The sequence below is a fragment of the Stenella coeruleoalba genome, assembly GCF_951394435.1.
Source record: "Stenella coeruleoalba genome assembly, chromosome: 10".
Classification (NCBI taxonomy): Eukaryota; Metazoa; Chordata; class Mammalia; order Artiodactyla; family Delphinidae; genus Stenella; species Stenella coeruleoalba.
The window spans coordinates 66,554,930-66,571,733 of NC_137156.1; the positions used below are offsets into that span (position 1 = coordinate 66,554,930).

The 16,804-nt window shown below is 47.9% G+C and overlaps 1 protein-coding gene across 1 annotated transcript in view; it reads left to right on the forward strand.

Annotated features, from left to right (window-relative positions):
• Window positions 1-1,131: 1,131 nt before the first annotated feature.
• The window catches only part of BSN (bassoon presynaptic cytomatrix protein), an 85,156-nt gene continuing 69,483 nt past the window's right edge, over window positions 1,132-16,804 (forward strand). The window contains exon 1 of the mRNA XM_079935236.1: window positions 1,132-1,383. Coding sequence (XP_079791362.1) covers window positions 1,190-1,383 — 194 coding nt within the window. The 5' untranslated portion in view covers window positions 1,132-1,189. The remainder of the gene's footprint in view (window positions 1,384-16,804) is intronic.

Sequence of the window (16,804 nt, forward strand, 5' to 3'; positions counted from 1 at the left end):
CACGTTAGAACTGCTGACATCCCTTTTGATATATTCATCATCAGGAGAATTAAATGGGTTTGTAAAATGGGTCCAAATTTACTCAAGTTCTTCTACACAGCCATGATTTATGAAGCCAGGAATAGTTTGGAATATAGTCTGGATCTTCTAAGAAATATTCTCCCTCAGGAAAGCACAGGTTTGTGTGAGAAGCCAGGAGGCAGAGTAGTATGCAAACACTGAAGTCTGTAAAAGTGAGGTAATGGTTAATGCAGAGGCAGCCTGCAGCCCCTCATCTGGGAACAGTCCCTGGGAACCGCAGCTCAAAGCCTCTAAGAAATATCAATTCCTCTTCCCAATCTCCAAGGTCACTGTCCCAGGGCCTGCTGAGGCATCCTTCCATCTGGCTTCAGGCCAGCCCTGACACACCCTTTACCTTTCCCAGGGACACTTCCTGAGACTCCTGTCCTGCGGGACCAGGCCTCAGAGTGAATCCCAGATGGTTCGTTCCCATTGCACCATCTGAATAAAATCTTCACCCCCCAGCTAGCCTTTGAGACCCTCATAACCAGCCCCATCACCCAGCATCCTTTATCTCCGTCCTCCCATGACATCGTGCCTCTTAACACTCTTGTTTATTTGCGTTTCCAACTCCTAAACATCCTTTAATGCCACACTCGGTGTCCCCTCTCTGAGGCCTGTTCCCACAAAGTCTGCCAGGTGGGACACTGAAGTTACCCAAATGAGAGCTCCCACTCCCAAGTTCTCCGAGTCAGAAAGCGCCACTGACTCCAGGGCAGGGCACGGCGCGACGCCCCCACGGCCCCTTCTCGTGATCCGTGTCCCTCCAATCCTGGTTGGGTGGGAAGCTCCCACCAACCGCCGCTGGGCTCCTGGTAGCACTCGCCGTTCGCGTCGGCCTCAGACGGCGCATGCGCTGCCGCCGGTGGCTGTTTCCCTGCGACCCCGCTTCTGGCTCGTGTACTAGAGTCCTCACGGGCTGGCGGGAGCGCGCGCACGCGTGGGGGGCGTCGTGAGCAGGGAAGGGGCACCCGAGCCGCGCATGCGCAGCGGCAGGCGGCGGCGCGAGCAGAGCTGGGAGATGATGGCGGCGGCGGCGGCTGCGGCGGCGGCACGGAGTGTGTGAGCAGCAGCCCGGGAACCGCCGGCCCGGGCCCAGTGCGACCCCGACCCCGCCCGCCCGCCCGCCATGGGCAACGAGGCCAGCCTGGAGGGCGGCGCTGGCGACGGGCCGCTGCCGCCCGGCGGCTCCGGCCCCGGCCCCGGCGCAGGGAAGCCGCCTTCAGCACCGGCTGGTGGAGGACAGCTCCCGGCGTCAGGCGGGGCGCGGGTAACCGCCGGACCACCGGGTCCAGGCCCCGGGCCCGGTGCCGGCCCGGGCACGTAAGTGCGGGACACGGCGGCGCCCGGGGGGCGGGGATCTGTAGCTTGAGGCCGAGGCCGGGGCCGGGGCCCACGACCCTGCGGTCTAGTCTGGACAGCGAGGTCGGACGTCTGGCCACACTTAGAACCCAGCTGGTTTGGCATGAGCGGGTGGTCGCGGGAAGCGGCCCTCCCTTTACAGCCGCCCTGCCTTAGTAAAGCAGAATGGTGAGCTCAGGGTCAGTCCGGGCCTGCAGACCGTGACTCCGTCACGAACCCCAAATTCGCTTCCTCCCCAATGCCGGGCTAAGGAGGGGCTTATGTAACCTCTGCTGGGTCCCTCTGCACTGGGGAGCAATGGGACGGAAAGCGTCCTCCCTGTCTGCTGGAGTCTGCATGTGTCCATTGTGTTGGGCCAAGGAAAGAGCACAATGGGAGTGGCTGTCAGGGAAGATAAGTGTCACTGCGAGGAACAGAAAGATGTGGAAATAGTTGAACCATGAACTTGGTCATGTGCTTTCCTCAGGCATTTAGTGGCTAAAATCATCTTTGGAGGAAGGGAAAATGCCACTGGACACCAAAAGGTACTTATTTAGGCTCATAAATACTAACAGGGTCATGTGCTTTCACAATGGTTTAGTGAAAAACACTTTGGGGTGAAGCAAAAATGCAGTTGAATCATCTAGAACCAAATATGTTCTCTTATGATTTAGATTACCACCTCAGATCAGTGGAATGTTTTAAACAGAACATATCTGATCAAATACTGTGAAACCAGCTTGTTTAAAATGCACCCCGAGGTCCTATAAACAATCAAGTGGCAGTAAATGCAGTGGAAGGAAATGCCAATATATAATAAACCAGTAGACTTAAAACTCAGGAAAGCTACCAAGAGACAACAAGATAAAATGGAAGGCATTATCTTTACACCAAACAGACCTGGGGAGTAGCAAAACTGGGGAGTGCTTCTGGATCCATGTGAGTCTGCTGATAATGTTGCCTTGGCTTCTCTGTGTGGGAGCGCATAAACTGTGAGGGAGCATAATTTTTGATTCTTTAGCTGCCCAACTGTGCCTCTCATGTGGTTATTTTCTCAGAAGTTGTTTCTTAGACAATTAACAGTAATGAAAGGCTCTTAGTAGCCTGAAACCTGCCACAGACAGGCCAGCCTGTGACCATCCCTTTTAGAGTAGGGATTTGCCCGTTTTACATTAGCTATTATGGTAATGCAGTTGGATAGCACACAGTTCTTAGCACTGCAAATACTGTCCATTTTGCTGCGTGTTGAGCTGCTGTTTGAGTTTTAGCTTGGGGGAGGCTCACTCAGGCTTTAGAGCTCTCCTTCCAAAGGAAAGCATCTACGGCTGAGTGGAAAAACACATTGTTGTTAGGAGTTCTCTATATGGGAAATTTGTCATTTCTCTTCTGATAACCAAACAGGCTAGTCTGCTTGTAGTTTATCTAATGTTGCAGAGCCAAGCATATGAAAATTTGGAAAGACTAGGGCAGCCCAAAGACACAGGAAGAGGCTAGTGTCTATTCATATTCCTTTTCAGTATTTCATTTCTACCATGTCTATGTGTTCTGCTACAGGGCAGACCCATGAACTACTGTGGGTTAGGGAACCATGGGCTCCTGCTGGATTTAGCAGTCACATAATCTCACTCCTGGCTGTGGGCAGGAGTGGACCTGTGGAGCTAAGGTCCTACAGCTGTCAGGCTCAGGGGGTGAGCTGGCTATTTGTCACCAAAGCTCTGAATTGGGGGCCCTTAGGAGATGGGATTTACCCTTCCAGCTGATATTTGCTTGTCAGAGCATCTCAGCTGAGCTGCATCTCCATGATACGTCTCTCCTTCAGCATCAGAATGGTTTCTACTTCCTCTCACCAGAGCGTCTCAGGTACCTGATGCCAAATTTAGCATGTTCTGTTCCGAGATGCTGCTGAACAGATTGGCCCATTGATGGAGAAAAAGCCCTGTGGCATGTGCTTCTGGGCATTCGGGAAAGGCATTGGCATAGTTTCAAGCCAGCTTGTGAATTTGGGGGAATTATATTGTGAATAGAGGTAGGTGGAGGGCCAGGTAAGGGGGAGGTAATTTTACTGACCCCAAAGGGGAATGGAACTGAGGTCCTGGGGGAGTTGATTCCTGTCTCTTTCCTGTTGCTGTATTACCCCTTGTCACCCCAGGTTGAATTAGTCTTTTCATCGTCATACTGAGCTGACTTGGGTTCTGTGAGGGGGCAGCTCCAGCATCTGTGGCTGAAGAGCTTGACTAGAATCCTGTGAGTAGCAGTGCCACCACACCCATAGTGCCGCCTCTTAACCTGTTTGGATGATATGGCACTTTGGGCATCAGAGAGTCTCTCAAGGCAGGGCTCTCTGCTTCTGGTCTCAGGGTCACATGTGCAGTTGTATACGTTGTGCCTTTCCCAAGGACTGCCAGGTCAGGGAAGGCTGAACTCTATCTCAGGCTCCAAGCTATATGCCTTGGTATGGGCTGCATCTTCCTACAGGAAGGGGCACTTTTCACTTATTCATTCATTCACTTCTTTTTATGGTGGAATGCCTGATGTACAGTGAAGGTCCCAAGTTGATGGGATTTTACTTGTACACACATCACCAGTTCAAGAGAAATTTTATGAGTACCCCAGAAAGCACCTTTTAAAAAAATTGCACAAAGAAGCCACGTAGACCAGTGGCGGCCTGTTTAATCTACACCAGCTCTGCGGACTTGCAGAACTTTGACATTTGCAAATTGATCTTTAGTCAATCAACCAAGGTATATTTACTGGTATCAAGAGCAAGCACTGTGCTGGGCTTTGTGGAGGGTCTGGAAGAATATATGATGCTCCCCTGTCCTATAGCACCTCACAGTCTGGTTGGTCAGATAGCTCTTGAAGAGCTCTCAGAGAACAAAGTCATGGAAGGTTCCTAGGAGTGACACTGTAGGCAGCTCAGTGTCTGAGAAGTGTCAAATAGGTAGTGCTTATAGAAGGGTTGTCAAGTGAGAAGAGTGGAGAGGCAGAGCCAGGCTTCAAAAGAAGGAGAATCCCAAGACTCTTGGGAGAGTGATGGGGGTCTAAGAGGTGGAGAGAGATAGAAATGACATGAGGAGCGTGGTTTACACAGGCAGGGACAGTGAGCAGAGATTGGGGCTGAGTGCAGGGGTGTGGAAAGCTGGGGCAAACCAGGTAAGGCGCCTCCCGCTCGTTACCCCATTGAAATTGGTGATCAGTGCTGAGCTCTCACTCACTTCCAGTCCAGGGAGACATCTTGAGCCAAAGGCAGCTGGGCACAGAGAGCCTGGGCATTTGCTGGAAGGTGGTTGAAGCTGCTCTGAGAACCATACCCAGAGTTCCTTTCTCAAGATGGGTTTGCCATAATTATATCTCAAAAATGAATGAATGAATGAATGAATGGATTTGTCAGGCATAGTATCTCTGGTTTGGGATTAGCCAGACTTGTTATACTATGTCAGCTATCAGTCAGGCTCTAGAAAAATCTGGGATTAATTTGTAAGGCTAAAATGAAAGGATACAATTGTTAGGTTTGGAAATAATGATCCTTTATTATTTAGAGATCCTGTGAGGCCATTGGATTCTCATGGAGGGCATGTCATGGAATTTGCGCTTAAGTGACCTAACATCTGAATGGTGATGATGTCAAAAGCTCACCCAAAGGGGGCAACCATTTTTGCATTTCTTGCCAGGGAGAGAGGGACAGTTTTGATAATATAGCTGTTCCTAGCATTAGTAAGACTGATAAGATGCTGCAGATACAAAAAAAAAAAGTTATGGATGCATTAAGGGGAGGAAGTCTATTTTATTTTAAAAAAACTTTTTATTATGGAAAATTTCAAACATACATACATAAAAGTAGAGAGAATAAGTTAATAAGCTCCCATGTTCCCATTGCCCAGCCACCACCATCATCAGCTCATGGCTGATTAAGTTTATCTATCTCCCTCACTTCCACCCCCATCTTCAAGATATCCCAGCATTTCATCATCAATATTTTAGTGTCTATTTCTAAGAAATAAGGGATTTGTAAAAACATTACCATAGCACCATGATCACATCTAAACAGCTAACATTCTCTTCTTAATCTCAGCAAATATCCTGTCAGGGTTCAGTTTTTTTGATTATCTTATTAATTTATTTTTACAATTGGTTTGTTGGAACTGTGAACTAAACAGGATCTACACATTGCATTTGTCTGATACATCTCTTCAGTTTCTTTAAATCTGTATGTTCCTTCTCCTTTTTTCCCCGTTGCGATTTATGATTGGCTGTGTTATTTGTCCTGTGGTTTCTCATATTCTGGATTATGCTGATTGTATCCTTGTGGTGTTATTTAAGATGTTCTTCTGTCCCGTATTTTTCCTGAAAACTGGGAATTACATCTAGAAGCCACTCAGAATCACATTTCTCTTTTTGGCCAATAAATTCTAGCTTTTTAAGAAAGAGTTCGTTGAGGGCTTCAGATGTGAAGGGACTGAGAGTTTGTTGAAAGTAGATCTAGACTTTGGACTAGTTTGGGAACCAAAGAACAATACAGTGGGCCACTTTTCTGTTCTTTTTCTAAATTTCTCCTTCCACTGAGTAGGTTTGGTTCTGAGTTTAAGAAGTCAAAGCTTTCAGAGCCCCTGGATCACACCTTTTCACTCCAGCATAACAGGGGGAGCCTTCCCTGTATATGTAAGTAGCAGGCTGCTAGGAGAGAGGATTTGGGGCTTCAGTAAATCCTCCCCCTTTTCATAGGTCCTGCACATTTGAATGGGGCCCTTTCCCCTAATCTGTGATGGATGTGGGGAGGGGCAGACCTTGCTATGTGTGGGCTACTTGGGGAGAATCTGTACCTGGAGCCTGTGGCCCATACGCAATCAGTTGGTGCTGACTGTGGAGACAGGTTGGCAAAGCTGTCGTAATAGTTATAACTACCATTGCTGGGTGCCTGTTCCACCATAGTCATTCCTCTAGGTGTTTTACACACACTTATTCCTCACTCCACCTGCCTGGCCATACAGCTCCTGCAGGCTCCATCTGTCCTGGCCTTATTCGTCCTTCCTTCCCAGGGACTCACTTTTTAAAATGGTGAAATGGTGGCTGAGACCTACCTGCCAGCAGCAAGGGCCAAGTGTCACTTTAGGACTTGAGGCCCTCCTAGTAAGCTGGGACTTGGTGGACAATCCAGCTCTGGGGACTCCTATCTCAGTTGGTGCCAGGGGCATGTCATGCTGGTTTGGTACTGCATTCGTAGGACTTGCGCAGGTTCCTTTCCTGTAGGGCCTTCTGCCATCTCCTTTCACCATTGTAGTGGTGGAAGCTGATTGTAGCTGGGGAATGAATTAGGACCCTGGCCTGACAAGGGAGATGAATTCTGGTGTCCCACCCCCACCGTGGATTGGGCCTCTGGTGGGGACCTGTCCCTTTCTGGGATTCTCTCAGTGCATGTGTCTTATACTTTAGGTTCTGGCCAGCTGTGCCTGTAGGATGGAGAAGAGGAGCATGCTCCCTGATGGATCTGTGCTAAACCTTGGGTGCCCAGGCTGGTCTCAGGGCTGCTTTGATCTCTCCTTCCCGTACTTTGCTCTTAGGGGCATCTAGGGTTAAGAGAGCCTTGCTCTAGCAGAGCGCTCTTACGTGGTATCTCCACTTCTTTCTAACAGGAGGGTCACACGGAGGCATATTGGGAGGCTCCAGAGAACTTTAGGTCACCCTTGAGATCAAATCCAGATTTCTTTGGAGAGGCCTGGCTGCTTCTGAAGTGGTGGGACTGCTGTCAGGGCCAAAGGTGAGGAAGAGATTTTCCCTAAGGAGTAGTGGAAGGACTTGGTCCCAACCACTGAGGAGATCAAAGAGCCTCAGCAGCTTGTCTAGGAGCTCACACAAGGATCACCCAACCTGGTCCTATCTGGGACTGCCCCATACCCAGAGGAGCCCAAGCTCTGCAGTGCCCCAGGCTCAGGGGGGGGGATGTGCCTGCCCCCCCGCCAGGGATGCTGGAAGAACCAGTAAGACACTTGGGTGCTTAGGAGGAAAGGAGAGGTAAGGAAATTTCCTGGTAGTCACATCCATACATTGGATACGTTCACGTGTGCTGGTAGGTAATAAGGATCGTCTGCACTTTTTGTATACGGGAGCAGTTATGAGGGATTTCTACAGTTAAATTCTACTTAGAAGTAGGAGGACTTTAAAGTGATGTTCAGCCACGTATTCAGGAAACCCTTTGCTGAGCACCTACTGGATGCCTATCCCTGGGTGAAATGTGAGGAACAAAGGAAGGCGCAGGATATGGGCTCTGCCCTCAAAAGGGCTCACAGCGTGATGGGAGAGAAAGAGAGACAAGTTCAAATCTTTACCCTCAACTTCCTTAAATTAGAGTTTGCTCCTGCCTTCTCTTTGTCTCACAGAGGTAAGAGAAATGAGCACACGATTAAAAGGGTTTGTATTATTTCATCTTCTAAAATAGTAGAGCACATATTTGTATGGTGTTCAACAGCTTACAAAACACATTCACAGCACTAACTTACTCTGTTGGGAGCTCCAAAGGTCTAACATGAGAGATTCAGAAGAACAGCCAGCTAGCTGACTTTAGCAAACCCAAATGCCATACACTGAGCACAGCTGGAGAACCACGTCACTTCCCTGCCTCCTGTTCTCAGAAGATGGAAAATTTAGCAAGAGGATGGGAGGGCCTTGAGGACAGGAAAAGGATCTGGAAGTAGGACATTTGAGCAAAGGATGGGGTAGGGTGGGGTGGGGGATGAAGAATGGTGGAAGCATCCTGGGTGGGGGTCAGAAACTCAGGTTTTAATCAGTCCTGATGTTGCCTGAAACTGGCTGTACGTGTTGGGTAGGTCCTCAGTTTTTTTCCATCTGTAAAATGAGAAATTTAACTAAATAATCCCCGAAGTCTCCTCCACCTCTGACAGCTTATTTCTGTGAGATGATTGAAAAGGAAGGGGGATGCTTCCCACTGTTCAGCTTCACAGAGGAGAGAAAACAAGTACAATGTGCAGCCTTTAGGTTAATTAGAAGAGCTTTAAATGAAGAGGATTGCTCTTCCATTGTGCCCCAGAGATCTTCCGGAGTGGACAAAATGACCTCACAATCAAGCCTGGAGCCAGGAGAGGGACTGGCTGCTGCCTTGCCAATTGGTTGCTCCTGGTAAACACGGGCTTTTGAAAAGCTCTTGGCATCCTTCTACTGGCTTGGCTGGCCAGCCAGCAAGGCTCCCACCTGGACCTGCAGAGCCTGCTGCAGGATCCCTTTTCCCAGCCGTGCTCGACTGCTTATCTCCTGAGTGTTGTCCCATCCATATCCCACAGGTGCTCTGGCAGCAGCCAGTGTGCTCACGTTTTCCAGGGGAGCCAGAGTTAGCAAACACTTTGTGGTGGGGGAGGTGGGGCATGGATAGGGCTGGCCTGAAAGAGACTTTAGTTCTGCCCCCTCCAGTTGGCAGTTGTACAGCTTCCTTCCCTTGTAGAGTGAGGAGATGGATGTGGTACTCACTGCAGTTTCTCCTGTAGCTCCGTGGGTTTTGTGGGCTCAGGCCAGGTCTCCTCCAATGTCAAGGTCTGGCATGTGAGGCCACATCCTTCAGGAGCATGGTTTAGCTTCAGCACGTGATATGTTTGCTCTGTCCTCCTTTTATTTTGAGCATCTAATCCAACACCTAATGGATACCGGAATGGCTGCTTCCATATTCCCTGAAGGCAGGAGCTCTGCCTTGGTGCGAATACCCCAGTGGTCCGTGGCCTCTGGTCCCTCCCAGGCAGATGATTCCACTGTTGGAAAGTTCTTCTTTCCCTTTGTGTGTCTCCTTATACCTCCTGTCTCTGGGTGCTGGCTCTGCCCTCTGGGCCAGCTGACTTATCCGCTCACAGGTTTGGCAGGAGCTCACTGTGCTCTCACCTCCTCAACCCTGGTCTTCTCTCTAGGCTTCTCCAACTCCTGTGGCTGGAATGTGACTCTGGGACCCTTGCTGACCTGGGCTGTCCTGCCCAAGACTGTCAGATCCTGAGGACAGGAAGGCTCAAAGAACAGGGCTCAGGGCTCAGCATGTCACATGGACTGTGAGTGACAGTCTGAAGGATGAGGGGCTTTGGCTTATGTAGCCTGAGAACACCATCCTACACCTTTCTGAGCACTCTCTGTCACTGCACCACACAGTTGTCCAGCCTCATGCTGGGCATCTCAGCATGAAGGCTGGATTCCCTCCATCCTGGGCTTGTGTGACCTGAGTGTGAATCTTTGGGGGTTCTGCATGGGTCCCTGCCATGACATCTCTGGTTGTACTTAGAGATCCCTTCCAACCTAGTGAGACCCTTTTGGATCCTGACTCTGTCCTCTGAACTGGGGTAATAACTAAGGCAGTGTGATTGTTTCAGTAATCATGCTATGTGAACTTCTCCCTTTCCTATGGCCTTGTGAGCCCACTTTCCAAACCCCTTTATCTGATCTTGAGTGGCCAGTGTTGGGTTATAGAGGCCACAGCCTTGCTAGCTTGGGTTTGGAGTGGTGCCAGCTGAGGACAGTGGCAGAGACAGGGCTGGATTGGAGAGGCAGCCACTGCTTGCATCTTAGCCATGGCAGCCCCGGTGCAGGCTTGTCCTTCCCAGGTTGGCCAGGTCATGCTGGCCTCTCTTTGGGGTGCGTTGGCCTTTGGCTCTGTAGGTTAGATGTCCCCAGGGGCAGCACGTACTCTGCAGATGAAAGTTTCAAACACACATAAAAGGAGAGAAGATGGTATGGTGAACTCCTCCTGTGACCCCATCACCCAGCTTCAACAACGATCAGTGTTTTGCCAACTTGTTTCATCTATATTCCTCCAATTTTTTTTTTTTTGGCTGGATTATTTTCAGTCAAAATCCTAACATATCATTTCACTCATAAATACTTTAGGATGTACCTCTCATAGTTAAAAGATATTTTAATTTTAATCCAATGACATTATCACAGCCAACAAAAGTTAACTGTAATTTTTTTTCAACTTTATTTATTTACGTATTTATTTATGGCTGCGTTGGGTCTTTGTTGCTGCACGCGGGCTTTCTCTAGTTGCGGCGAGTGGGGGCTACTTGTTGCGGTGCGTGGGCTTCTCATTGCAGTGGCTTCTCTTGTTGTGGAGCACAGGCTCTGGGTGTGCGGGCTTCAGTAGTTGTGACTCGCGGGCTCTAGAGCGCAGGCTCAGTAGCTGTGGTGCACGGGCTTAGTTGCTCCACAGCATGTGGGATCTTCCCTCTAATTTCTTAATATAACCTAATACCTAGTCCATGTTCAATTTTCCTTGATTATCTCAAAAATGACTTTTTATTTAAAAGACTTTTTTATTAAAAAAAATTTTTTTTAGCAAGAGAAAACACAGACTTTTATTTATGTATGTATGGGGGAGTTCAGAGAAAAATGTGATTTCCAAAAATGACTTTTGAGAGTTTGTTTGTTCAAATCAGAATCCAAACAAACCTTGCATATATATAGACTATTATATATATGTAATGTATATATGTGTGCTTATTTCAAAATAATGATAGATATTTTTACTAACAATACTACTGAATGTAGTTTAAAATTCGCTTGTAGTTTCTTTTGTCCTTAGTTTATATATTTTCAGGAATATGTAGTCAAAGTTCTGTGTTTTATTTATTTATTTTAAAATATTTATTTATTTATTTATTTGGCTGCACCAGGTCTTAGTTGCAGCACGCAGGATCTTCGTTTCTGAGTGCGGGATCTTTTAGTTGCAGCATGCGGGATCTAGTTCCCTGACCAGGGATTGAACCCGGACTCCCTGCATTGGGAGCGTGGAGTCTCAATCACTGGACCACCAGGGAAGTCCCAAAGTTCTGTGTTTTAGAGCTATTAGAAATGATTCTTCTCTGTGTGGTTATGCTACTAAGAGGCTATACAATTAAGGTTTGGTTTTTTTTTTTTGCAGTTTGTGTTCAGTTTGTAAGGATTGCCTTTTGATCTCTTACCTGTTGCCACTGTCATACTGCACAGTAAGTCAACCAAAACTCAGTGGCTTCAAATAGCAATTTTTAATTCTCACTCATGCATCTGCATGCTGGCTAGAATTCATTGATCTAGGCTGGGCTCCAGGCTGTAGGTGAGTCCAGGTCTGCTCCACGTGTCTCTCATCCTCCTCAGACAGCAGGCTAGCCAGGGCATGTTCTTCCGATGGTGATGACAGATGCACAAGAGGGCATACCTAACCACACACAATTTCAAGCCTCTGCTTGAAATGACACATCTGCTAACATTTCTTTAGTCAAAGCAATTTTTAGTTAAGCCCAAAATCAAGGTGTGGTACTGTAGTTATTATGGCTACCTAACAAATTACCCCAAAACTCAGTGGTATAAAACATCCATTACTTTGCTTATTAGATTCTGTAGGTCAGGAATTCAGGCAGGGCACAGTGGGATGGCTTATTTCTGCTTCACAATGTCTGGAGCTTCAGCTGGAAGAGTTGAAAGCTGGGGACTGGAATCATTTGACATGTCTTCATCATTTACATGTCTTACAGCTGATGCTGGCTATTAGCTGGGAGGGCCTCAGTGCTTCTCCATGTGGACTAGATTGAGCTTCCTCACAACATGGCTACTGGGTTCCAAGGGTGTCCTGAGAAAGGAAGTCAGGTGGAGACTGTGCTGCCTTTATTACCTAATCTCAAAAGATGTGCATTGTTACTTCTGCCACACTCCATTCATTGGGGCAGTCACAAAGTCCTGCCCAGGTTTGAGAGGAGGAGGCAGACTCCATCTCTTGATTGCGAGTGTCCAGGTTCTATAAGAGCATATGAGGGCTTCCCTGGTGGCGCAGTAGTTAAGAATCCGCCTGCCAATGCAGGGGACGTGGGTTTGAGCCCTGGTCTGGGAAGATTCCACATGCTGCGGCGCAACTAAGCCTGTGTGCCACAACTACTGAGCCTGCACTCTATAGCCCACAAGCCACAACTACTGAGCCCACATGCCGCAACTACTGAAGCCCACGTGCCTAGAGCCCGTGCTCCACAACAAGAGAAACCACTGCAATGAGAAGTCTGCGCACTGCAACGAAGAGTAGCTCCCCCTTGCTGCAACTAGAGGAAACCCGTGCACAGCAATGAAAACCCAACACAGCCAAAAAATAAAAATAAATAAATTTTTAAAAAAAGTTCATACGAGGGAATTTGCTGGTGGTCCAGTGGTTAGAACTGCAGGGGGCGCGGGTTCAATCCCTGGTTGGGGAACTAAGATCCTGCATTCCGTGTAGCTTGGCCAAAAAAAAAAAAAGAGCATATGAGACTGGAAATTTCGCTGAGGTTATTTTCAAAAATAGAGTCTGCTGCAGCTGGGAAAATATACTGCACCTCTAGTGGGAGGAATTGCAAAGTCACATGGTAAAGGGCAGAAATCCACAGAAGGTAAAGAATGGAGAACAATGCCATCTACCATATTTTTTCTTTACCATTTAATTTTCTTAAAATTATTTAAAACTTTCATGTGATTCCAAATAAAACAAGGTGTATTGAGAGAAGTCTAGTTCCATCTTGTTGCCTTCCACTTTGTTCTCTGCCTTCCCTGATAAGAAACCATTTTTATCAGATTTTTCCATTGTTTCTTTTTGAAAATATGAGGAAAAATATACATTTATTTACCTTTCTTTTGTATATAAAAGGTAACAGATTCTAAACACTATTCTATACTTTGCCTTTTTTTCACTTAATATATCCTGAAGATCTCCTCATAGCAGAATATAGAAATTCTCCTGATTTCTTTTTGCATCTGGGCACTGCTCTATCATATGCACATGCTATGGTTTTCCCTTGGCATCAACCTGTGTCCAGTCTTTTGCTCTTACAAATAGCACCACAGTGAGGAACCTGGTATCTGTGTCATTTTGTATTTTTACCAGTGTATCTATGGGATATTTTGTGTTTTTTCCACTGTATCTGTAGGATAGTTTCCTGTTGGATGCGGAAACAAAATGGTGAATGCACATTTTGCTATGTGTTGCCCAGCCTGAGGGGCAAGGGCAGAAGCTGGGAGCTAGTGAGGGGCTTGAAAGGTATTCAGGTGTGAGAGGATGGTCACTGGACGAGAATGAGGAGGGGGTGATGGGGAGTGGGGAGAGGGTGAGAGTGCTGAAAAGTGCTCAACTTCTGAATATATTGTGGATGTAGAGTCAGCAGGATGGCTAAAGGGTTGGCTGTGAAGGGTTAGAAAAAGAAAGGAGTCAGGAGGACTCCTGAGTTTTGACCTGAACATCTGGTGCACACTGAGGGCAACAAGGATGGGGTCTAAGATCAGGAGTTTTTTCCTGGACAACTTGTGTTTTAGAGGCATCCAAGTGAGATGTTAGGTAGGCGGCTGGGTATTCTAGTCCCGGCTAAAAACATAAAGTAGCACTTCACCTGCAAATGCTTTAATATTGATGCCACCTGGTTCCTACAAGCACTCTGAGAAAGAAATAAGGAAGAGGAATAAATTGAGGCCATACTGGAGTTCCAAGAGGGCAAGTCAAGTATGCTCAACTCAACAAGCATTTATTTTATCAAATGAAGTGCTAGAAATGAAAGCATTCACAAGAGGCCTGGCATTAAATGCCAACTGGTGCCTGGTTCCTGCCCAGGGCTGAGGATATAAAGGTGAACAGGTAGATTAGCATCCCTGTTTCCTACTACAGAGAACCTTTGAGTTAAACTTGATTGAAGGTATGGACTCTGCCCTCTGGGAACTCTGACTCACTCATTGGGAGATGCTCAGAAAGCCCACTGTGGTCCATCCTTCTCATCTTCACACACAGCTGCTAAAATAGATACAGAATTTGAGCCTCAGACCAGAGAGTTTACTTGAAAGTTCCGGCCCATCCCACAGGCTCTCAGAATTCATTGCTGGTTGGATCTGAAGCCCAGACCACCAGAGCCACAGAGAACACCCTCTCACTGTAGGAAGAGTATCACTGTTTCTTCTTAACCCTCACTTATATTCATGAAACTCCAGGAAGGCTGGACTGTGGTGTGGGAGAGGGTTCCCTTGGCAGATTTTGGGGATTAGGAAGAGGGCAGGAGGGAGGGAGCTCCAAGTCTGTGGTTGCTGCTCTGGGGTAGTGATCTGCTCATGGGCATCTGGGGTAGAGATAACATAATTTGACTCTGTGATGTACATTTCTCTGGGCCCTGGGGCCTGGGTGCAGGCTGTGGCACACGGAGCTGGCTCCAAAGCCGGTGGACTGGAGTAGGTCTTTCCCAGTGGCCAAGCATTCTTCTCTGCTCCCCTCCTGTACTGAAGCACTTTTGCAAATGATAGTGCTTAGTGCTAACTGCCAGGGTGAGAGAGGCTTCCTGCCAGGGTGCTTTCAGGGAGCTGTGATGCAGGCTGAACCTGTGGAAGAAAGGAAGGAAGGGAAGAGACAGAACAGGGAAGCTTGCTCTAGATTCTCCCAACAGACCAGGTCTGCCCCCACCCTACCCTTTACTCCCCAGCTTTGTCAGGGTGTATGGTGGAGCCCCTCCAAGGATCCCTGCTCTCACTGGTACTTGGCACCTCCCTGGCCAGCATGGTGTACCCCTTAGATTGTCTGAGCTGAAACACAGACTGAGGGGCAGCAGGTACATGGCCTCTGTGCTGTCCCTACCCAGGTATCCAGTCAGGTATGAGGAACCCTGGGGAACACATCCAGGGCTCCAGAGACAGTTGTCACACTACCAGCTCCTTTTATTTTTAAAAAATATTTTTAAAATATATTCTTTTTCATATTCTTTTCCATTATGGTTTGTCACAGAATATTGAATATAGTTCCCTGGGCTATACAGTAGGACCTTGTTGTTTATCCATCCTATATATAATAATTTGCCTCTGCTAATCCCAAACTCCCAATCCTTCCCTCCCTTACCCTCCTTCCCCCTTGACCAGGTCCTTTTCTAAATGGTAAGAACCTCCACACCCCTGAGTGTGGTGTGAGAAAGAAAAATGTCCTCCCTGTCCTCAATTCATAGAGCCTGGTGGGGACCCCTGGGGGCAACACTGCCCCTTTCAGTTGCCAAGACCTTGACTCCTGCTCGAGGAGTACCACTCCTGGCGGTACTGAAAACCTGTTTTAAGTGGCATGAAAAAAGAGGAAACGAGAAGCTTTGCCTTTTTGGAAACCATCCTGTGTTCCCTGTACTCCCATATGAGCCCTTATTCTGGGATTCTCAGGCTGGTGTGATGCAGGGGCAGTGACCCCAGGAGTAAAGGCTGAGTCTCCTGGCAAGGTTTTCAGGGAACATGGGCCTTGGTCAGGCTCCCTCAGCTTCCTTTTCCTTAGTCCCTGCTGGTGGCTCAGGAGAAACAAGACATTCAGATAAAGATGTACATAGCTTTTGAAAAGATAGTAACAATACTTAGTAATAATTGAGTGATTTTGCTTATACAGTATTTTTTCCTCTGTGTAGCTCTGGCCAATAGAGGGTCAGAATCACTGTTGAAGGGTGGAAAGACTGAAGCCAGAGAGGTAATGGGCGTTTCGAAGAACCCATAGCAAGGTGGGGCAGGACCAGGAGGAGGAGCCTGGACTGCCCACCCTGGCCTCTGTTCAGTGAATCTCCCTCGCTACTTTGGGATGAGGAACCTTCCATGTGTCCAGTAAAGGGATCAGACATCGGTGTGCAGGACTGGCCTGCTTGGTATACTCTCTGCCCCTGGGTAGAGTGGGCTAGGGGTGGGGAGCAGGTGACAATCTCAGGGTGGCCTTGGGGATATAAGGCTCCAGGGCCAGAAGAGAAGAGCCCAGTCCCCACTAGGTGGAGTTTAGGAGCAAGGCCTCTGCTGCAGTCTCTTCCAAACAACTCACTCTTGTAGAGCACTCACTCTGTGTCAGGCCCCAGAGGCCTCAGGGTTCAGTTGGGAATGAGGACAGAAATCATTCAGTCTTTTTTTATGTGCTGGCATGGATGCAGGGAGTACCTTCTGAACAAGCACGCAAGCTCCAGGACCTTGTGGAGTATACAGCCTTCAGGAATAAGACCCATGGCCACTTTATCAGAATCGGTATAAGCGATTCTGATAAAGGGTGCTGGTTGTTATTCCATGACCTGCCTTGGGGGGTGGGTTTAGATACCTAGGATCTATACAGCACCACTGACACCCTCCCCCGAAAAATTAATTTCTCCAGAGGCCCTGCTTTATCCCCAGGAAAGGCTTTGCTCCCAAACGGTTCTCATTCTGAGAATGCTGTTTCTTTGTCCAACATTTTTGTTCATTATTTATTTGTGTTCAGTGTTTGTTCATTCAACAAGCATTTATTAATCCTGCTGTGTATCTGGGTCTGTGCAGGCTCTGAGTTCACAGAGGAAATGCAATAGTCAGCCTACTTGGATCCCACAGTCTGGGTCAGCATGAGGGACTCAGCCAAAGCCACACAGTTCAGAGAAAGGAGCAGCAAAACTTCTTCTCACACACACACACACACACACAC